The sequence below is a fragment of the Mustela lutreola genome, chromosome 1 (genome assembly GCF_030435805.1).
Source record: "Mustela lutreola isolate mMusLut2 chromosome 1, mMusLut2.pri, whole genome shotgun sequence".
Classification (NCBI taxonomy): domain Eukaryota; kingdom Metazoa; phylum Chordata; class Mammalia; order Carnivora; family Mustelidae; genus Mustela; species Mustela lutreola.
In genome coordinates, this window is record NC_081290.1 from 288,245,741 (window position 1) to 288,268,269 (window position 22,529).

Below are 22,529 nucleotides of genomic sequence, written 5' to 3' on the forward strand. Positions count from 1 at the left end.
AGGGGCTCCCAGTCAGTGGGTCAGGGGGCTCAGACATCTACACCTGAGCAGAGAGCACGAGGTCCAGCCACAGCCCTGCTGCTGGCGGGCTGTCACGGGATCCCCGGGCCACCTGCCCCACCCGCCCCGGCTGCTGCCCCTGGCATCACCGGCAGGTTTGGAAAGGAGGAAGTCCAGTCCGGGGGCCACGATGGTGAGGCTTGCCCCAGGCTTCCCGTAGGGCAAGGCCAAGCCCCTCCCTGTCATCCTGCACTGGCCAGAGGGGCTCCCTGGGGGCACCAGCTGGGGGACGGTCACCTTGGAAAACTGGTCCCTTGGCCCTCCTGGCTCGGAGAGGAGGCACCCACGGGCCCCAGACAGGCCGAGAGCGACTCCAGGCCACACATGCTGGCCAGTTCCAGCCAAGCAGGATGACTGACCGTCTGTCCCGCACTGGGCACTGTGCCACCACTAGGGATGCAATTCCAGACCCCGTGGGAGATGGCCTTGCCCTCCTGGGGCCCCAGCACAGACCCCTCCCCAGCCCTGGCCCCTGGAAAGGGCTGCGAGCTCAGCTGGCTGCTTGCTATGGCGTCTCCAGGGCCTCAAAGCACGACACCGGCATTCCTGCTCAGGGTTCATCCGCACTGCGGCCCCCAGGGCAGAAACTCTGGCAGCCCCTGCCCTTCGAGTCCTTCATACCCACTCCAGCCTCCCAATTTTCTTCCCAGTTTGGTGGTTTGTTCCTGCCCGAGTTCTGGAAAACAATGACAGGACTGCCCTGGCCTGGCCCCAACATGGGGCTCTCCTTGTCTTGGACCAGTGGCTCCTCAGCGCCGCGTGGCACACCTGGAGGTGCCGCGGGGGGTCAGCGTTTAGGTGGGAGACTCCTGACGGAAACCGAGAGGCGCACCCTGCTCTGCCTGGAAGGTGCACTCCACCGGTGTGCAAGACTGGGCACAGGGACAGGAGGGTCTTCCTGCACGGGACACAGATGGCTTTCGGGTCACCCCCCACCCACAACCCCTCAAGAACCCTCTCTCCATGACCATCTGGGCACCCTGGGCTGTCGGGGGGCCCTGCGGTGTCAGGGGAGCAACAGGGTCAAGTCTTGGCCCAGAGCTGTGAGTCCTGGCCACCCCATGGCGGCCCTGGGAAGGTCAGGGCGTCTTCCCAACGCCCTTGAGGACAGCACGGAATGGCTCTGCCGAAAGCGCAATCACATGGGCTCCGCTAACTAGTGGGGGATGTGGCCGGATGGGTTAGGTCTCCTGCAATCCCCCAGATAAGGAAGTGGCCTGGGAAGGGGCATGGCCCAGTGCTCCCGGCAGGAGGGAGCCCAAGCTGGGTCCCCAGACCCCTCTGCTGCCCCCCGCCACGCTCACATCACAGGGGACGCAGTACCCCCAGCAGGACAGCCTCCCTCCCAGCCCCACCGCCTGCCCCGTTAATGCACCTGAGGGCAGGGGAGCGGGGGAAGCCCTCCTGGCAAACCGTGCTCGGACGTTTGGGAACCCACATAAACAGGCTCGAGCCACATCACAGCTGGCCACAAAGGGTCCGTCCCAGGCCTAACACTGATCCCGAAACCACACAAGCTCTAGAAAAAGCACGAAGGGCTGCAGACCTCAGGCTCGTCAGGGACGTCCCAGGCACCTCCGGAAGCCGCCTGGCCTCCTCCGCCAGGCCGGGAAGGAATGAGAGGCCGCAGCCCGCCGGGCCTCTGCAGGGCATGCAGGCAGCAGAGGACTCGTGAGCAGGACATAACGGGCTCCTGGAGCCGCCAGCAAGAAAGCAGACCGGCTGCGCGGCCAGCGAGGACAGGCCGCAACAGGCCCTGCAGACCCAAGACCCACGACGGCGCGATGCACGATCACAGGGAGCATGAACCCAGCCGCGAGGCAGCACCCCTGTGCCCCTGCCGGGTGGGCCGGATGCGAGAGCTGCCAGCTGGGCGCAGCCGAGGACACGCTGGGAGCCGAAGCCGATGTGCAGCGGTGGACGGTGGAGGGGGCAGCCGGCGGCCCCGACCCCACCCTGACCTCCACCCCGACCCTCACCCCGACCACACCTGCCGCGAGGCCAGCCCCGCCACGTGCTCACGCTGCGACATGGCGCTGTGTGTCCAGCCCCCGACCTGGGCCCCACGCAGATGTCCTTCAATGCGTGAACAGATCCTCGAGCTGGGTACAGAGGCCCACACGGGCGTGCGCGCGCCGCGGCCTGTAGGACGTGGTGCGGGGCAAGAGAGGCCGGACCGGAGAGCGCCCGCCGAGCGCTTCCACAGACAGAAAGTTCTCCCGCAGCAAACCGGCCCCCAGAGCCAAGAGCGGGTGGTGGCCTCCCGGGGGCGGGGGCTGCGGGCAGGGCGGAGGGGGTGTTTGGGGGGTGGAGGGGCTCGCCCCGCTGAGGGTGGTCTCTCGGGGTCCGCACCCGCCCGCACGGACCCCCGCGGACCCCGTGAGCACGGGGAGCGGCCGAGGCGGGCGGAGCCGTCACCAGACCAAGCTGCGCGGAAGAAAGGGCACCGGAGAAGGGTCCACGCTCGAGGAAAGTGGCAGAGCGGAGGGGAAGTGGCCATTTCCCGGCACTCGGTCCGGCCCGCGCGGTCCTGAGCCTGGCCTCCCCTCCCCCCACACCCTGAGAGCCTCGCAAGGGCTCTGGGAGCCGGGTCCAAGGGCCATTTCCTGAGGTGGTATCTGCCTTCCCGTGGTTCCTCAGCTGACCCTCCCCACCACACCACATCCTCTGTGCGAGCCCGGTCGGGCCACGGCACCAGACCCCCCCCACACCCTGTCCCGGCCCATCCAGGCCGAGGGAGGGAGGGAGCAGAGCAGACACACAGCCAGCCCTGAACTCTTCGGGGGACCCACCTTCTGCTGGACGCTGCGAGGCCACGAGGGGCGCCCACAGCTCACCCCCACCCCCGGGAGCTACTCGCCTCCCACTGCCCCCAGGAGACACCTTCCCCAGGCCTGCTGACCGCCCCTGCCTGGCCGTCAGCCACAACGTGGTCCCTCAGCTCAGGCCTCCTGCCCCCATCTCAAGCCCACTCAAGCCCCGCCTCCTCGAGGAGCCCCTGCGGAAGCACCAGCCCCCACGGCTTGGGGAGGCCCCGGCCACAACTAGGCCTGGCTCAGTACAGCGAGCAGGGCCGGGTCCCGGCAGCAGAGGCACACGCGGGTGCTCGGGCAGGCCAGCAGTGAGCCGTGCAGGACCCAAGTGACCCTACCTCCTGTGGCCTGCCCAGTGCAGGTGGCGAGGGACCCATGGACTTTCGGGCCTTGCAGGCCATAGAGTCTGAGCTCAGCAGGCCCCCTGGGACGTGGCCACAACCTGGCACACCGGTGGCAGAAGGCATGGGCAAGCCGTGGTGTTTGGGTTGGCACAAGGGCAAAGGGCCAGGACAGGACGCACAGGGTGTGGGATGCATCCACGAGGGTCCCCCACCTGCTGAGCGCTCCTGGGCCCGGCCCAGTCCCTCGGTGTGAACAGCAGGCTGGCCTGCAAAGCCTGTCCTGGGTGAGGTTAGGCCCCATATCACACCAAGCTGTAGGCACTGAGCATCGATGGTGATGGGGGCTGAGGCCCAGGCGGGCAGGGCCAGCTGCCCGCACCTATCCGGGAAACCGGCGGGGGTAGGGGGCAGGAGCTGGAGCCCCAGTCCCACCGCAGGGCTGGGATCACCTGCGGCTTCACCGTGGGTCCACAGACCGGGCCCATGGCCACAGGCATCATTCTGTATGCCCAGGGCTGTGCAGGCACCACACAGCCTGCAGTCAGCGGGGCCCCACAGGCCCGAGCACCTGTGCAGCCGCATCTCCGCCCAGTAGCACCAAGGGCCCCTCCTGGGTTTGCTGCACTCCCAGAAGGACTAACCCCATGGGACCTCGGGAAAGCCAGGGGAACAGGCCACCAGCTCAGCTGGCTGTGGACAGGCCCATCCTTCCCGTGGAGCACAGCCTTCCTCCCAACGGGCCTGCCGCGCCCCGCAGGGCCAGCCCGGGGCTTTCCCAGCCAGCTGCTCTCGGAGCCCACACGCGCTCACCTTCCAGCAACCCCCCAGCACCAACTCCAGGAGCTGGCCTCTGAGCCCCACACTCTGTGCCCCAGGGGACGGTGGGCAAAGTCTGGAAATGGTTTTGCTGCCATGACTTGGAGACAGATGCCAGTGGCACGTGACGGGCACGGAGGCCAGGGGCGGCCCTGACACCGACAGCGCCCAGCACGACCCATGCCCCCACCCACAGCACAGTCCAGACCCAACAGCAGAGCGTGGAGCTGGAGGAGCCCTGCCCATTCACAGAACACCGGGAGAGGAGGAAGCCCTTGCCCCATACCCTGCGAGCAGGAGCCCCAGGCAACACGGACCCGCATTCCCACAGCCCAGCTTGGTGGGCACCTGACACGGGCATGGTCCCCAGAGGGCTTTCCGGCTCCCAGGGGCCCCGACTGTCCCGGGCAAGGCTGACGCCACAGGCCAGCCCCCGGCCCCCCAAGGCCATGTAGTAATCCGTGACGTCGGACCGGCTGTGGGACCGGCCGAGCAGGGAGATGCAGGGAGATGCAGCTGCCGCCCCGGGAACACCGGCCAGCCCCCGCACCCTCTGCAGACCGTGGCTCCAGGACCGGCGGGGAAGACCGCCAGTGCTCTGTTTCCTCCACGCCTCTCAGCCTGTAACCCCTCCACCTGCAAGTGGGAACCCCACTGGGGACTTCCCTGTGGGGAGGGGCCAGGCCTGAGGACACTGGGGGCCTCCCCACCGATCAGCACCCGATCCGGGCAGCAGGAGTCCCCGTCTCAGGCTATGGGCTGAGTCTCCTTAACAAGCAAGGTCACTCTCCAGCCTCGAAGACCACACAACCTGCACAGGTGCCTCAGGAAAGTCTATCACCTGATCCCTGGGGCAGGGAGATGGCCGGTCCCTCCTCTCCCCACACCTGCCCCCGCCCCTTGCCGCCGCCACCCCTGGGAGGGCAGCTGAAACAGTCACCAACTCCCCCAAGGACGGCTCGGGTTACCAGCCGGTCAGGTGCCACCAGGAACCATCCCAATCCAGAACTGCCTAGTAGGGCTTGGCCCCTGCCACAGCGTGCTGGGCTGCCGATGACCTTCCCAGCTCCCAGGAGGCACAGCTGGTGAGCAGCTGGGCTGGGCCGTCCTTCCCATGGATTGCCCCGGCTCCGGCCTGACGGCATTGTTGGCCTAAGCCATGGAGTTAGCATCAGGGGACATGCTGCTGTCTGTCCCCGCAGTGACCCCTTCAAAAGCCTCTCTCCAAACCAGAAGCCACTGGCCAGGAAGGTCCCTGCAGGACCACAGCGGTGAGACAGCTCACGGAGCCCATCGGAACCCTACGACCCTGACTCCATGGCCCTGCCCTGTCCCCCGACAGCCTGGGCCAGTCTCCCCAGTAGCTGGCCAAGGACTTGCCCAGAGTGTCCCTGGGGACATCCAGGTTTGGGGAGAGAGGCTCTCCCTGGGCCTAGGGAGGGAGTCTAGTCCAGCCACCAGCAGGCCCACTGCCCTGGGACTGTTCATCCAGCACCCAGCGGGGGCAGTACCAGCGTGGGGGGGCACGGGCTGAGGTGCTGCCCACAGGTTAGGAAGCACCGGACAGAGGCTTGTGATGGGTTCAATGCCAGCCTGGCCCACCAGCTGTGACACTGAGCAAGTGTCTGTGTCCCCACAGGGCCCTGACCCCACTCAGTGACCTGCCAACCCAGCCTGTGCTGGGATGCCTCGGCCCTGGTGGGCGCAATGATCCCCAACTCCGACTCCCCAGCTGGCCTGACCATGGACAAATCAGCGGTCTCCAGCCATGTGGCTGGACACGGGGCAGCCTCCCGCCATCATAGTGTCTTGCCCTGGGCCTCCCTCCTGGACAGGTGACCAGGCTTCCAGGCCTGCCCAGAGGGGAGGGCCGTAGCACCAGCTGTGAGCCTGCTGTATGCCTCCTTCCCTCCCCGCAGGGAGCCGGCTCGCTTCACCTCGGGGCAAACCCCCACCCCCCAGGCAGGCGTCCACCTCCCATACTGAGTGCACTCGTCGGGGGTCAGCCAGACGGTCCTTCCACCCAGCAGGAAGCCCCGCAGGTCACTGTAGACCTGGGCCACCCCCTCCATGGGCCATGGGCTCCTGGCCCCATGAGAGAGGTGGGGGTCCCCTACACAGCAGCCCAGCCCGCCCCATGCTGTTCCCACCCCCAGCCTCCCCCAGGACCCAGGGCGCCCGGGGCCTGACCTGCAGGCCGTGCTCCATGCCTGCCGGGTGCGTGGCCCCATGTCCCCCCTGGTTCTGCGTCTTTTGAGCCCCCCTAGGAAAGCCAGGAAGCAGGGGGCCCCAGGAACCTCTCGGGGGTCTTCCGGCTCTCTACTTAATCCACCTCCTGGTTTTTACAAACGACCAATATTTTCAAAGTGGAAAATTCATTTAGGCCAAAGTGTAAAAAATTTCAACCCAGAACCCACCACGGGGGTGGCGATGAGGAAACCGTCTTGATCTACTTCAGGCCCCTCCCCCACTCGCACCCTGTGGCCCGAAGGCTCCGCTCTCCCACAGGGGTCAAGCCCAGTCCATGCTCTACTTGTCCCAAGGTGTCCGGACCCTGCGCTGCCCAGACCCGGGCTGCCGGGGGCCACCACCTGCCGCACAGACGGGGCCCCTGGTCCTGGCCCACGTTCAGTGAACTGAACCCAGTGCCCAGCATGGAGCCCTGAGGCAAGGAGCCCTTTGGGGGCTGGCTCCCATGCTCCCTGGGATAGGTTCACGAGCGTTCCCTAGGGAGGTGGCCTCCCGGGGGGACAGGGGCCTCACAGTCCCTGGGTGGAAGCTGGGGACCCACTGACCCCCTCCCGGGCAGCCCTCTGGGGTCTTGGGATGCAGTGAGGCCTCTATGCAGGCATCCGAGTCTTGGAAATCTGGGTCCAGAGCTCCCCGAGTGTCAGAGCTGCCCAGCATGGGGGGCGGGAGCGGGCAGGGACAGAGATTGCCGCCCCACACCCCGCCCCGGCCCAGGGGAGACTGTAAAGGCCTGTGGAAGCTCTGGGTGACTGGCAGAGGCTTGATAAGAGCAGGGAGGCGGGGCCCCTACCCGGGGACCAGGCCAACCAGCCCAGGAGCCCCCAGCCTGCCCATCCCCCTCCGTGCCAAGGGCAGACAGAACATTCCAGGGCTGCCCGGGAGGGGCTGCGTCTCTGCAGAGCTGCACACAGGGCCTCGAACAGGCCCTGACCCAGGGGAAACAGGCACAGAGAGCAGCCTCGCCGCTGGGGGCCTGAGGGCCTCCCATCTCACCCCTGCCCAGTGAGCTCAGGATGGCCTCCAGGGACACAGGGAAGCCACCTGGTCACCCAAGGGCACAGGGCAGGTCAGGGAGGAGCCGGGAGCCAAGCGGTAGGTCAGGACTCCCCACTCAGATCACGTGCCAACTGGGGCCTCCTGGAAGCCACGCTACTCCCCACAACTCCCAAGGACCCCCTGCCCTCTCTTCTCCCATGCATGACCCCCTCCCCGCTCAGCAGCTGGAGAGAGGCTCAGACCAGGTCAGGACCCTCACTCTTAGGACCCTGTGTGGCCTCTGGCCATACTGGGCAGAAACCTGACCCCTGGCCAGGCCTTGGTATCCCCCACCGCGGGGCTCATGGCAGGAGAGTGGAAAGCCCTCAGGATGGTCCCGGGCTGGCTCACCACTGGAAACGGGTGATCCTCGGGGGGTCTGGTGGGGCCGTGACAGTGGTCGCCCCGATGAGAGCTGAAAGTGCCCATGGTGTTGAAAAGCAGTATGTTCCAGAAACTGAGGCCTTTGCCAGCCCCAGGGCAGATGCAAGATTCAAGATGAGGCCCGTCAGCAGACGGCAAGTCCCGAGCCAGCATCAGAGACCACAGCCCAGCGCTGGCCCCACAGGACACCCACAGGACACCCACACTCGTGCCCTGTGCCAGGTGGTCCGAGGGACCCACAGCAACCCCCCACACAGCCCCAGGCCACCAGCTGGCTTCCCACGGCTCCCACAGCAATGTCCACGAAGACAGACACTGGCCACGGAGTCACGGAGGGGTCTCCCAAGACAGAGGACAGCCTGTCACCTTCCGAGCCCCAGGCTTTGGCTGAGTTGGCCCAGCAGGGCCGACAGAGCATCAGTCCAGCACAGCCACAGCGCCCACCGGATGCCAGCACACCTGTCTGCCTGTTTGTACATCTGTCTGTCCACACATCCATGCGTCTGCCTGTCTGTCCATCCCTCCACGTACCCACCAGTCTACTAGCTCGCACCTGTCCGCCCCTCCATCTGCTGTTCATAGATCCACCCCGTGCTCCGCCTCCCGTCGGCCGGGCCTCCAGCTCCATGCTGGGCCCCACGCTGGGCTCCACGCAGGCACAGGAGCGCGCCCCTCCCCCCTCGCCCCGCAGCAGCCCTGCCCTCACAGGCCTGGGAGAGCCACGGGCAGTGATACTGGAGCGCTGGGAGGTCAGGTAGGAGCCCGGCGGGTCAGAAACCCCAAGAGGGGGCTGGTCCCAAGCCCCGCCATGGAGAGGGACCCCGCAGGGGTGTGAAAAGCAGGTCGGACCGTCCCACGCACCCACGCTTGCCACGTGCTGGTCTCGTGCCCCCACCGTTCCGGGTGCAGAGGACACTGGGGACGAAAGGACAGCGGCTCAGCCTCTGGAGCTGCCGTCAGAGCATTTCGGCTGCGGGTCTGTGCCCGGCCTCGAACCGCGCCGGTGCACCACAGCCTGACGGCGCCCACGTTCCGACGGTGTGTGACACAAGCCCCTTTAGGCACTGCCCCTCCCCCCGATCCCACATGCAGTCGCACCAGCAGGTGCCCTGCCCACCGGGGACAGCGGCGAGGCGCACGGGGAGCGCGCAGGGGGGCCCGCACCCCGCACCCACGGCCTGAGTGCCGAACACGTGCCCCCAGACTCACCCCGCCTGGAAAACTCTACGACCTGTTGAGAAGGAAAGTCGTGAGCGCTGCTGAAACACGCTGTGGCCTGCGCGGAGGGAAGGCACGTGTGTGCACCCACACTCCCGGTGCTGGGAGGGGCCAGGGGTCCCGGGGACCCAGGGAAGGAGGGAGGGCACCGCGTGTCGTCTGGGACCCCTCAGTGCCTCGAGACATGTTCCCAGCGGGACATAGGTCAGGCACTGAGGGTGAGGTCCAAGCTGGACAGCTCAACAGCCAGGAGTCAGGACAGGAAGTCAGGACAGGTAGCCTTTTAGAGACACACACGGCCATGGCCTCCCATGGTCCTCCGATGAGCCCAGCCAGCCAGGTCTGTGTTCACAACCCTCCAGCTCACCCACCCAGACCCCAAACGCCACCCCGGCACCCCAGCATCTCCCCGCTGGGTCTGCCTCCACCCTATCCCCAGCCCCCATCTCCAGGAGGCCTGCTCTGACTCCGTGCTGCCCCGTGCATCCGGCGTCCCCAGGCCCGGGCGACCCCTAGGCACTGCACATGAGCCCCTGACCTCACATCAGCAGGCACCGCGCTGCCACTACGGAAGGCCACGGAGTCCCTACCACGGCCCCCGAGGAAACCTGTCTCCCCTGCTTACAGCTGAGGGGCCGCGGGTGAACCCAGACCTCCTGCTGCGGGGCCCCCATCCCAGGGAAGGGAGGGAGCCTCTCACGAAAGGGTCCCCCACGGGGCCGGCGCACCAGGAAGAGGCGGTGACAGGACAGCAGGAGGCCGGCCGCACTCGGCTGGGAAAGGAGGCCAGGCTGACCTCAGCCTGGCTGGGGTCCTGCGTCACAGGTGGTCCCTGCAGGGTCCGCACGGACCCTCAGTCTGAGCTCCTGCTCCCCTTGCTCTTCCTTCTGCCCTTGTGTTGGTGGTGGGCATCGATCGAGCCTTTGTCCTCCAGAGGGTCCCCCGGCTGGGACCGGGGGCGCCCTGCAGCGTCCTCTTGCGTGCTCCTGGGCCCCGATGACCAGGCCCCCGCTTCCATCGGAGGCTTTGTGGCGTCTCCTCGCCCACTACCCTGGCAAGCAAGCATGCTGGGCAGCTGGAGAGGTCGCCGGCCACCACGACGCTTAGCGCTGGACCCAGGACCTCACTAGGCCCCCGTTCGCCTGCCCAGGCAGCAGGTGGAGTCTGGAAGAAGAGGCGCGACCTCACCTGCTATTGGGTTTCCCTGAGTCACACGGGGAAAGCCGGGGTTGACCCTTTCCTCGCCGGGGCCCAAAATAAAGTGTCTCCAAAAGGGACTGCCGGTGGTGCCCCTGAGGTCAGGGCGAGCTCTGGGATTCAAAGTCCACACGGTGCCTTTCAGTCCACTGCGGTCGTCACTCCCGACCTGTCTGGTCCTCGTGGCAGGGGACACGCACCTTCAAGCTGTCGCCAAAACCTGGGGACGTGGCCCCAGCAGGCATTGGTAACCGTCCTGCTTTCTAGGGTGACGGGACCCGCCCACGCCTCTCGGACCCCAGGCCAGGATGCAGCCACATCGCTGGGGTGGATGGGACCTCAGGAAAACCGCCCAGAGAGGCCACGTCTGCGAGCTGGGGGCTCACGCTCTGACTGGTCCCCACTCTCTGGCCCTTTCCAGCCCGCAGGGAAACAATTTTTTTTTTTTTTTTTTTTTTTTAGGGAAACAATTTTTAAACAAAGTCACAGGACGCGCCTCCGGACGCCTTCTCTTTCCAACGCAGCTGAGGGCACGAGCGAGAGCTCCTCTGACTCACGTTGGCTTTTTCCTCCTAGGCCAAAAGTCTAGGCCGTCGGGGCCACTGTCGCTCACGGGCCTGCACCCCGAGATCCGGCACAAAGGCCTCGAACAATGAGAGAGGGGCCACCACGGCCGTGCTGGGACCGCCGGCCATCACGTGGTTTCAAAGTCAGCCCCGAGCGAGGAGGGACGCCCCAAGCCACGTGGGTTCCGTCATGCCCCCCCCCCCCAGAGGTCACCTTTGCTGACGTTCTGGGCTGCTCCTCCCCCCGCCCGCCTCTACTGTCCCAGCAAAGAGCAAGCAGGTGCGGGTTCCCGCCTCTTCCTGTCCTAGACGAGCGGTGGCTGGTCAGACTCCCACCCGCCGGGGTTTTCTCACTTAAAAACAGCGTTCCGGTCACCACGCTGTAAAAGCACGCGGGGCCCCACGCGCCTCCCTCACGTCCGCACACGACTCCGCACGCAGCGGCCCCCGCGCAGGGACCCGACTCATCCCCGTCTCTCCCGCCGGCGGAAGGACCGCTCTAACCCGCAGCCTGGGACACGCGTGGTGCCCCGTCTGCTCTCTTCTGTGTGATGTTTTGGTTTTTGTTTTGGGGGGATTTTTCGGCCAACATTTTTGAGATAAGCTGCACGACATGGGGCTGGGGGGGGGGGCGGTCAGGGCGCGCAGTGCCCCCTCCGCACAGATGCTAGCATCCCGCAGACCGTCCCGCCAGAGGAGCGCGGGCTCCCCAGCCTTGCCGCCTGCCCGCACCGGCGTCTCCCGCTCCAGGACCGCGGGGAGCTGCGCTCGCGCCCCGTGCTCTCCTGCTGGGGGTCCGTGGGATTCCGCCCCTCGGAAGCCCCGTCCCTGTCATGCAGACGACCCTCCGCGAGAACACGCCGTCTCCGTCCTGGCTTTTCTCTTTTACTCTTTGCTCTCTCCGCAGGGCCCGGGGGCACGGCGGGGTTGTTTCTCGCACAAATGTCTGTACCCGTGTCTTCACGCGCCTGGCTTTGGGGTCCCGGAGGAGCCCCCAGAGTCCACCTGCTGGGCAGTGGGAGGGTCCAGCGGGCTCCTCCTTGGGCCTGTGCTCGCCCCGCCTGCGGACGTCCGGAAGCTGAGTCTGTACCTAGGGGTTTATCCTGTCATCGCTTCCCTGCCTGTGACAGGCCAGCCCCACACGGTTTTAACTAGCCAGGCCTACATTTCACAACTTTCTGGGCTGCCCTAGGCAAAAACGCAGATGTGACTTTATAAGAGACCCGCTGGACACGTCACTGGACAGGAGACCAAACCACACGGCCCATCAAGGTCAAATGTTCACGGCACGTGGCTCCCTGGACACCACCTGAAACGCTCCTGGGCTCCCCTGGCAACCCCCTCTGCCACATGGGGGGCACTTCTGGGAGGCAGTGGCCTGTCCCCTGGTTTGGGGCTCCCCCTGCTCCTCTGCCCAGCTGGGTAGGCGAGAAGCAGCCAGCAGGTCAAGGAAGCAGCCCCCGCGGGACCGGGTGGGTCAGGTGGTCTCCGTTTAGAAAAGCAACCCAGGGCTGAAGGGAGCTGGGGGTGTGTGTGGGGGTCTCTGTCCAGCTGGCCTGGCCTTAGGTCCCGTCTTCTGACTCTAGGTGGCCTTCTCTGCATGGCACGTGGCCACCAAATCAGCAGGGAAGTGCAGAGGAGCCCCGTCCTGAGGACATTGTGGAAAGAAGCCGGGAGGGGGCCCAAGCCCTGGGGCACCCGGGGACGGGGAGGAGCCCACAGCCCCAGCCTCCCAGGGGCCTGGCCCCCGACAGCACAGCGTGGCCGCCAGCGCTCTGCGGAGGGGCAGAGGGGGCCTCTGCAGACCGGAGGCGAGGGCCGGCAGAGCAGGGTGCCTGTGGGCATGATGCCAGGAGCGAGACCCCCGCCTCACTTGAAGACATCAGCATCACACTCTCCTGGGCATAAGAGGGGCTGCTGGAGCCAAGTGGCCAGACCTCAGTTTCCCCAGCTGCAGGTGGCTGAAGAAAGGGGAACGGGGACCAGGTCCAGAGTCCTAGATCAGGGGGCGGGGGCGGGCTGGGCTCTCCCACCTGGGCCTTGTTCAGAGAGTGCCGCCCACCCCCTCTCTGGCTGCCCAGAGCCCTCCATGGACAGCAGCATCGCCGTCCCTGGGGCCACACGGTGGTCCTTCCAGAGGGACCCAGCCTGTGGAAAGACACAGGCTCCTGCTCGGGACGCACTGCCCAGTGCTCAGACCTGCACAGGTGGGCAGCGGGGGGGGGGGGGGGGGGGTTCTACCCGCCCTCAGGCTCTGCGCCCACCACCAGACAGCTGCTGTGGACACGGAGACATCCCCAAGGAACGTGCTCTGCAGAGCTCCCCCACACCCTCTCCGACCCCCCGGAGCCGGCAGGACTCGCCTCCTTCCCGAGCACACCCTTCTCCCAAGCTCAGGAATGCGCTGGATAAAAATACCCACTGACAGAGATCTCCAGGCCCGGCCAGTCTCTGGGCTTGGAGCTGCCAGGCAGCAGGCTGACCGCCGCGGCCCAGGCTGGAGGGGGTCTGGGCTTCCGAGGCCGGGTGCCAGAGGTGACCCTGTCTGGAGTGCCTGTCCTGCCGGCTGTCGGTGGGGGGGGGAACCGAGACAGCCCTCGGGGGCCCTGCCCATACGCCCGGCCCTTCTGCCGTCCAAGAGCAGCTGAGCCATCGGGGGTCTCCGCTCTGGGGTGGGGCGCCGGGGAAACTAGGCAAGGCTCCACCTGGGGCAATCTAGGAAGGTGTCCTGGAGGAGAAGCCTGCGGTTCTGGGCAGCGTGGCTTTAAGGCAGAGGCCGGAGCAGCCAGACTGAAGGCCTGTGAAGGCTGGACTCCCCCCAACAAGGGAGCGGTCCTGCGACCCAAAGGGCCCATTCACCGGCCACAGCAGCGCCTCCGGGCCGGGCCTTGCCCCGGCACCTGCTCCCTCCTGCCCAGCGGCTCCTCCCATCTCCTTCCAAGACAAACGGGTCAGCACAACCTCCGGCCACCCGAGGGGGCCTCGGCAGGCCTACCTGGATTCCAGCCCAGCTGGAGGAGGGAAGCACGGGCTTCTGAGTCAGACGGCCTTGAGCACGCGCAGCTGTGTGGCCTTGGGCCCCTCACCTCCCCTCTCGGAGCCCCCAAGGTTTGCACATGGCACCACCCGTCCCCCTCCCCTTGCATGGGGTTGGGGGGTAAAGGGAGCCCGACCCCTGTGCCCCAGCACCTTCACCCCAGCCACTGCCCACGAGAGCCCAGAGAAGGGGCCCCGTGTCACCCAGGCTGGGTACCAAAGGACAGACCGTCCCAGAGCTCAGGTCCCATCACAGGCGCACGTGAGGATGGGCTCGGGTCCCCCAGCCCCCACACCGGAGGCCAATCAAGACCACCCTGCCCTCCGGGACATATGGGGATGCTCCCAGCACCTGGGAGGCCTCAGGAGAGAAACTGGTGGCCCTCACCGCCTCCCAGGGGGTGGATGGTCGCCCATGCTCTCGGGACCAGAGCCTCCTCCACGCTCTGCCCCTCGCCGCCAGACCCTTGCATGCAGAGAACGGAGCCACCCACGCCTGGCCCACCGCGCCACAACCGGATCCACGGGTCACAGTTCAGAGGGTGTGGACAGTCCAGTCCTCTGCGTCCCCGCCTCCAGCCGCAGGGGCTGGGAGCACAGGGGCTTCCAGAAACTTCCGTGTGGCCCAGGGCCCACGCAGTGCGCACCCCCCACGGGCTCCTCCTGGGCCCGCCACACTGCCAGGGCAGAGTGCTGTGCTTGGACGCCCGCTCCCACTTCACAGGACCAGACCCGTGCTGGCTCCATCCCTCCAGAGAACAGGGGCCGCACCGGCCGAAAGCTGGTTTCGAACTCAAGCCTGAGAAGGGCTGCAGGGCTCACCGCGTTCCCAGCCAGGGACCCCGGCAGGAGCGGCCACTCAAGCACGGGACGCGTGCATCCCCACCTCTCTGAAGGGAGCTGGTGGACGGCAACCCTCGGCCTGGGGAGTTGCCCACACCGGCCTGCACAGGGGCCGGGGACCCCCACTCACACCAGCAAAGACGTCCAGCCCTGGGGGAGCGCCCTCGGAGCTGGCTCCCGGAGGAGGAGGGGTCTGGGCGCCCGACTCCCTGGCAGGCAGGGACACGGGGCGTGCTGGACCGCAGGGAGACCCTGGGGGATGCAGCGCTCCAGGCCCCCCGCTGCTTCACTAGACGTGGCCTGTTTCCAGCCGGGAGCTGCTCACCGTTCCCAAGACCGGACATGGCAGCATCCGCTGCTTCTGTGTCCATGACAAGCCGGCTCCTGGGCCCTGGGGCAGCCCTGCCGGGCAGAGAGGTGCAGGGGTCTCCTGGGGTGGCCATAACAAAGCCCCACAGATGCTCACTGTCCCCCTGTCCCGGACGCTGAAGCCCGGGATGCAGGCATGGGCTGGCGGGTCCCCCCAACCCTCTCCTCTCCTGTGTGGACGGCCATGCTCTCCCTGGGCCCTCACAGGGTCGTCCCTCTGCGGGTCTCATCCCCTCTTCTCCTCAGGACCCTGGTCCCACGGGCTCGGGCCGCCCCGGTGACTCCATTTCACCTTGATCCCCGCTGCCGAGGCCCATCCTCTAAACGCAGCCACGTTGTACGTCCCACGGCTCAGGGCTTTGCCATAACGGTTTCAACACGAACATAGCCCCTGTGATCACGAGAGCACAGCCCACCACCCGCAGCACACACGACAACCCCTGACGGCCAGGCCCTGAGATCTCCGTGTCCCCGCCCCTCCTAGTCACCGGCAGGTCACCCCATGGGCACTGAGCAGCAGCTGGGACACCTCCCACCTCTGTTCCCTAGGACGGCCCCCCAGGCCTGGCCCCAGCCCCCATGACAGCCCGCTGCAGGGTACAACCCCACTGCGGGGGGACTGTGAGTGCCGAGGGGTCCCTCTGTTCCTGCGGCACGCCCACCAGGGCAGGCAAAGCCCAGCAGGAGCCACTGACTCAGGGCGAGGTGCAGGGAAATGTCCTTTCCCACCTGAGCAAGCCTGCGGGAAGGGGACACCTGCCCGTCCGGCCTGCCACGGAGGGGGTGCACACCCAGAGAGCTGGGGAACGCGGCAGGCCTGCCCGGCCCAGCGTCAGACATGAAGCCCCACCCCCGTCCACACTCTCTGCACCGCCTGGTCAGCCCACCGCCCGCACCAGGTGGCCTCCTGGCCCCAGACCCTGGCTTGTGCCCAGGGCTCCTGCCGATCCAGACTCTCGGGTCTCCCACCCGAGACCACCCCTCCCCGCCCACCACCTTCCTCGCAGCCTCGAGGTCTCCCCCTTCCCGGGCTGGTGACATACGGGAGGCCTGTGATCCCCCAAGTAAGCCGGACCATGAGCAGAGGACCAGGCCCCAGAGAAGGGGACACAGGAAGACGCACCAAAAGGAACTCCCAGCTTCACCAGGAGCCGGGGCGGAGGGACAGGCGGAGGAGGCGCAAAGGGGGCGGTGGGAAGAGACGGGACGGCCGACCTCCTCTGCACCGCGCCTGCCACGCAGCCCACTGAACCACGGGCGGACTCCTGGCACGTCAGCGACTAACGCTCACTCGCCATGAGGGGCTGCCAAAGCCACCCGGGGGCCTCAGAACTGCCGGGCCGGGTGACAGGAGGCGGCGGCCAGGGGCGCCCAGCAGAGCTCGAGGGTTGGGGCTCCCGATCTCCAAGCCCCAGGACGGCCAGAGCAGGTGCTGCCCGGGGAGGCCGCGCTGCACTGTGGGCTGGGAGCACCGGAGACGCCGGAGAACCGAGTGTCCGAGCAGCCACCGGGGCAGGACGCCAGGTCCAGGCTGTGTGGGTGGGAGGGCGAGGAGCCGCTGGGACAAGACAAGGCTCTGCACGGGTCACCCGGCCACTGCCGAGAGCTGGGGGGAGGGGGGCAGAGGCGAGGCAGGAGAGAAGGTGGGGCTCCCCGCAGCTCCTGGAACTGGAAGCCTCTCCCCAGTCAGGGCAAGGACAGGGAGCCCTGGGCGTCTGCAGAGGAAGGGGGGACCCCGTCCAGGGTCAGGGAGCGGAGGTCACTACAGGAATCCTGCCTCCTCCTTGGGCTGGGCCTCTCCCTGACCACCGGCTCCACCGGGACCCATTACGGGGAGACCAGACCCCATACCCCGGGCTACACTGGGAGTCGCCTCACAGTGGGGACACAAAGGGTCCTGGGAGGCCGGGAGTCAGGGGGCAGGAAACCCGAGCGGACCGGGCAGTAGAGTCCTGCCCCCTGACCCCAGCAGCCGGGGCAGGCCAGGCGCACACAGGAAAGGCTGCTCTCCTGGCGGCTGGCGGGAGCAGGGGTTCCCCGAAGAGGAGGGGGACAGGATATCCTGGCTCGCTTCCCCAGCAGGGAGAGCGTGCCCAGGCTTGCAGGGCCCAGCGGGACAATGGCTCCCACATCTCCCCACCTGCCCGGCCCTTCAAGGCCAAGGACACGAAGCTGGCCGGCCACAGCAACCATCCTGTCCCTTTCATGGAGTGACTCCACAAGGACATGGCCTTCTCTCGCACTATCTCAGACACTTCTTAGAGCCACACAAGGGCCAGAGTGGCCGCCGGCCATCCTGGGCCCTGGCCACTCAGCCACAGGCCACCGCTTTGACCCCAGCTCGAAGGTGAGGTCTCCTCCAAAGACTGGCCAATCCAGGGCCTGCTGACCTCCTAGACATATGGCAAGGGGCAGTCACCTTCCCAGGCCCCAGCTAAGCCACATGCCCTGCCTGGCCAGGGTCCCCTCCAGCCCCCAGCCCACATCAGGGGAGCTGCAGCTGCTGTCCACTCTCCAGGGCCGCAGCATACCTCCCACAGGGCAGGGCCCAGAGCAGGAAATGACTGACCCAAGGTCACACGGCCACTCCAGGAGCATTCCTTCCTGGCTCGCCCCCGCGGGGAAGATGCTCGGTCACCATCTCCAGAAGCCACCCCTGCTGGCCAGCTCCTAGAGAGGCCGGGCAAAGGCAACTCTGCTGAGCAAACTTCCGAGAGCTGAACAATCGGAATCAGGAAGAAAACACGAGTGTAAGCAGAGACTTCCTCTGGGGTGCGGCGAGCCCTCTTCCTCCACTCGGCACCACCGTGGCCAGGGAGCCCAGGCGGCAGGCACCCACAGGCCTGGGCCCCTGGGATGCAAACCAGTGCGGCTTCGGGCTGCCCCTCGCCCTGGCAGCTGTCCAGAGGTGGGGAGGCACCGCGACACCTCCTGGCGGCCCTCCAGGCATGCCTCCTGACTGCGCCCGGCGCTGGCCTCTCAGCAGGGTCTTCTCCAGGACCCGGCTGTGGAGCCCATGCCAACCCTGGGCGTCTCGGGAGAGGGCTGGGAGGCAAGCAGCCCGCGTGAGCAGCGGCACCCACAAGGCTGACATTGGCTGGACATTGACACAGCTGGTGTCTGACTCATGGGATGCCTTGGGGTCCGTGCATGCAGACCCTCCCCCACGCCCCGAGACAAGCCACTGCTGCAGCCGTGGGCAGGGCCATAGATCAGCCGCGGTCACGGGGCACGCACGCTCTGACACTGTGGCAGGTGGGGACTGGGTGGGGAGGAGGCTTCAAGACTTGGGCCCATCCACGACTCCAGGGACACAGTCCCCGCGACCTGCCTTCCTGCTGCGAAAGCCCTCTCCTCTGCACAGAGGGAGCACCCCTGATCCAACCTACGCTTACAGAGGAGCCAAAGCGTGAGGCTAAGGCTGCCCCCTCCCCGCCCTGCCTCACCTGCCCAAGACTATGCTCCAGGCCAGCCAGAGCCTGGCTCCCATCGCACCCCTGGGGCCCCAGTAGCGGCCGCCTTGGCAAGAGGTAAAAGGGTCCCGAATCCTCGCCCTCCTCCCTCCCAGGTGTCTCCCAGCCACTGGCCGGCCAAGGCAGCAGGAACGAGCCCCTGTCACCACCCACAGGAAACCAGAGGGAGCCCCCAGTCCTCATGATCCGTGGGGGGATGGCCGAGGGCGGGCCCGGGCCAGAGGCTGGCACTGTACCAAGAGGCTGAGGGCTGGGCAGCCAGGAAGTGGAACCACAGAGAGGCAGGGGAGGGCTCCAGGCGGGCAGCAAAGAGGGTGGCCCCAAGGAGGTGACTTCCTTGTAGCCCCTGCCCGAGCTACGGAGTGGCCCGCCCTGCCCCACGCAGGCACGCCACGGCAGGCATCAGAGCCACCTGGGTGACAGAGCCCAGGTGCACCCTCTGGGACACAGCTGCCGCCCATTGAGGGCTGGAAATGTGGGCCCAATCCCGCCCCTCCCCGGAGCCCCCTCCAGCCTCCTCTGCTTCAGGAGCCTGGTCCCCTGAGGGGGGTAGGGCCTTCCCCGCAGCCACAGGGACCCCTGAGGGGACAGCGCTCGGCCTGCCACCCTCTGGGGCAGTCCTGCACCCGCTGGCCCAGGAGACGCCCCGCACGTGGTCTGCCTTGAGCGGGGACCTGTTGCTGCCACAGGCAGGAGCCTCGGACCCTCCCCTCCTGGGGGCTCCTGAGTCCTGGGCGCCCGCGACCCTGAGGAGTTCTCTCCTTTACACCCAAGGGCGAGCTCCCGGGCACGCGTCCTTTCCCAGGAGGATTAACACCTGGACCGTCCTTCCCGGGGGGAGTGGAGCCAACTGCTGGGCTCGGGCAGCCTCCCCCACCCCCGCATGCCCGGGCAGAGCCTGCGGGAAGCCCCCCTTCCCGGGGTCGGACCCACACGGCCCTGGACTTCACAGGACGGGCTCCTCGAGTCCTGTTTTCCCCATTAACCTCTTCGTGCCTCCGGCAGCTCGGTTCGCAGCGGGCGCGGTCCCCGCAGCAGCAGGTGGCACGAGACTGCCCCCCCCCGCCCCTCTGCGGCCCGCGGAAGCCCCCCCCGGGCGCGGGCGGCGGCGGTACTCACACGGCGAAATGGTAGACGAAGCACTTCCAGCCGGTGGGGCGCTCGAGGAAGTTGTAGACGCGGCCCTGGATGTGGGTGCGCGCGAGCAGCGGGCGGCGCGCGCTGTAGATGGAGACGCGCGGGTCGAGGCTCACCGGCGGGCGCGCCGCAAGGTCGGCGGGCGGGGGCGCGGCGGGGGGCGCCAGGGGCGCGGGCCCGGGGGCGCCGGGGGGCGCGATGGGGGCGTAGAGCGCGCCGCCCGCCGGGCCGCCCTCCGCCAGCTCCAGCGAGAAGGGACACTTCTTGGCCAGGCCCGCGCTGCCCCGCCGGGAGCCGGGCAGGCGGCCGCAGCCCCAGCGCTCCTTGTCGGGCCTGGGCGGGGAGGAGGCGGCGGCCATGGCCAGGCAGGGCGCGCGGGGGGCCGGCGGGCGGCGGCGCGGGGAGCTGCGGCGAGGGCGGGCGCCGGGGGCGCAGTGCGGGCGGCCGCTGCTGCCGGCCCGGCCGCGGGGGGCCGCTGCCCGCCCCGCCTGGGCATGGGGGCGGGGCCGGAGGGGGCGGAGGCCACGGGCCGGTCCCCGGGGATGGCGGCCCCGCCCCTGGCCAGACGCCCCGCCCGGACCAACCGCCGCTCGCGGGCGCCCCAGCCCGCGCCCCGGGCCGCTCTCCCGCTTGGCCGCCGGGTCCTGCCGGGTGGGCGCCCACCTGCTCGTCCCGCCTGTCTGCACCCACTTGCTCCGCCCGCTCCGTCCGCGCTCCGCTGCTCCGCCCCTCTGGCGCCCACGTGCGCGCCCCGCCCCCCACGCCCACCTGCGAGCCCGGTGCGGAGACCCCGCCGAGCGGGAGCGGAAGGCCGGGGCGCAGGTGCAGCGACTGCTAAGCGCCGGGTCAGGGCAGGAGAGCTGGAGAGGGCACGGGCACCCACTTCACCGGAGGGAGGCTGGGGTCAATGGGAGAAGGGGGGGCACCCTAGGGCACGCGCGGACTCACCATCTTGACACTCGCAGGGCCGCGGGTGAGCTCCTCCAACACCCTGAGCAACGCCATTCCCTGTGCCCGCCCATTCACCCTGTGGGTGGAGAAAAATGCAGTCGGGTCGGTGCCCACGGGGGGCCATCGGACAGGAGGCAAGCCTGGGTCACTGTCGGTCAGGGACAGCCCTTGGGAGCCCTGCCCATGGGGGATGTGGGGCCCACTGGAGACAGCCCGTCAGCGGTGTGGGCAGGGCCTGACCGCGGGGCAGGTCAGGGCAAGGCATTTTCAAGGACCTAGGGATGGGCAGAATGGGTGTTTTGTCCTCCTGGAGCTCCGCCCTGGCTTTGCCATGGCACCCCATGGATTTCCCAGGATGCTGGGGGTGAGGGGTTTAGAGGCAGGACCGGGTCCAGTGTGTGAGGTCCTCCACCCTGCCTTGGGCCATCGCTGGGCAGGCAGTCGGTTCCCTGCACGTTGGGGTGCGGGGGGTGAAGGATGGGGGAGGGGGACGGGAAAAAAGGCCTCTCTGGGGACCTTGCGCAGGGAAGAGGGGTCACCGCAGGACTTTCCTGTAAGGGACCAGAACCTACCAGACACTTCCCCGGTCTTCCTGAGCACCCAGGCTGATTGATTTCACGTACGCGCCCCCCCACGGCAGAAAACCAGGTCTTGCTGGTGGCTAGAGTACCCTTCACCCCTGATGGTCCCCCACAAACGACGGCCAGCCGTTTGTATTTGCAGACAAATGAATGACGTGGGTCCCAGCCTATGCCCGGCACTCCGGAGACTGCAGGGCCACTGAGGCTAGGGAAGCTCCCAGGGGAGTACAAACCCCGGCAGGCAGCCAGAGGGAGGTGGAGAGTCTGCCTCCGCAGAGCCCCAGGGGACAGGCTGGGGCACACAGGGGGCATTCAGTCGGCGCTTTCTGGATGCGTGCCCGCGTGAGCAAGTGCTGTCCACACGGCTACTTCGCCCTCCAAAGGAGGACGCCGGTCTTCTACTGGAGGAAGGACAGAAGGAGAGTCTGCTTGCACCCACCTCACCCAGGCCACGAGGAGCAGGTTTCAGAAGGATCAGAGGCTCAGATATAAAAGTGGAGATGCGGTCACGTGGGCTCTGTGAGCCGGTCCGGGGAATTCCGCAGCCACCTGTAGGCAGGGCCAGTGCTCGAGGTCCAGACAATAGCTGAAATTAGCAAAGTCGGAAAGACCAATGAGCCGCGGGGAAGGGGGTTTACGACCTCGATGGCAGGTCGAGGATTAACCACGCCGGCTGGCTGGTGCGGGATGTCCGACATGGGAGAGGCCGTGGCAGACGCCCTCGCAGAGGTGGGCCGAAGACGCCAAGCATTCCCAGGGCAAGGGGGAGTCCGTGATCTTTGCACTTAAAGAAAAACAAGCGATGTCAGTGATAACAAGTAAAATGCAAATTAAAGGTGCTTGCTGGCTGACGGCATTGCTCCCCTGTGGGGTTGGCAGTGGTCCAGACGTTTGGACGTCCACACGTTCCAAGGGCGAGGCCCCCAGGGTACGCACACTCGCATCGCCGGTGGGCAGGGGCCGGCGTTACTGGCCACACGCTCAGGGTAGCTTCACTTTCAGGAACGGACCCAAAGCCCCGTGGAAAACAGAAAGCGAGGCACGCGGCGCTGGTCACATCAGGAAACCTCACTGACGACGGGAACGTCCCTCCAGGAGCTGAACCAAGCTCCGCACAGCCACCTGAGGACCCCGTTGTCAGTATTTTCACCAGCGTCTGAGGTCGGAGGAACTCAAAGCGCCCCCGTCACAGTAGCGCTAGTACTCTTACTTTGGGATTATGCATGGGATGTTAGGCTCCTTAAGAGCCAAGACTTTCGGGGTGCCTGGGGGGTTCAGTGGGTTCAAGCCTCTGCCTTCGGTCGGGTCATGATCTCAGGGTCCTGGGATCGAGCCCCGCATCGGGCTCTCTGCTGGGCGGGGAGCCTGCATTCCCCTCTCTCTCTGCCTGCCTCTCTGCCTACTTGTGATCTCTGTCAAATAAATAAATTTAAAGGAAAAAAAAAAAAAAAAAAGA

At 67.2% G+C, this 22,529-nt stretch overlaps 1 protein-coding gene across 9 annotated transcripts in view; it reads right to left on the reverse strand.

The window, feature by feature from the left end:
- The window catches only part of KCNQ1 (potassium voltage-gated channel subfamily Q member 1), a 308,703-nt gene extending 288,125 nt beyond the window's left edge, over positions 1-20,578 (reverse strand). For 2 of the 9 annotated variants that reach the window (XM_059150927.1, XM_059150963.1), the window contains exon 1: positions 19,524-19,939. In XM_059150927.1, the coding sequence (XP_059006910.1) occupies positions 19,524-19,900 (377 nt within the window). In that variant the 5' untranslated portion in view covers positions 19,901-19,939. Of the gene's footprint in view, positions 1-17,500; positions 17,545-19,523; positions 19,951-20,489 lie in introns of those variants that run through there. The other 7 variants (XM_059150971.1, XM_059150937.1, XM_059150945.1 and 4 more) reach the window with 7 other exon arrangements.
- Positions 20,579-22,529: the final 1,951 nt, after the last annotated feature.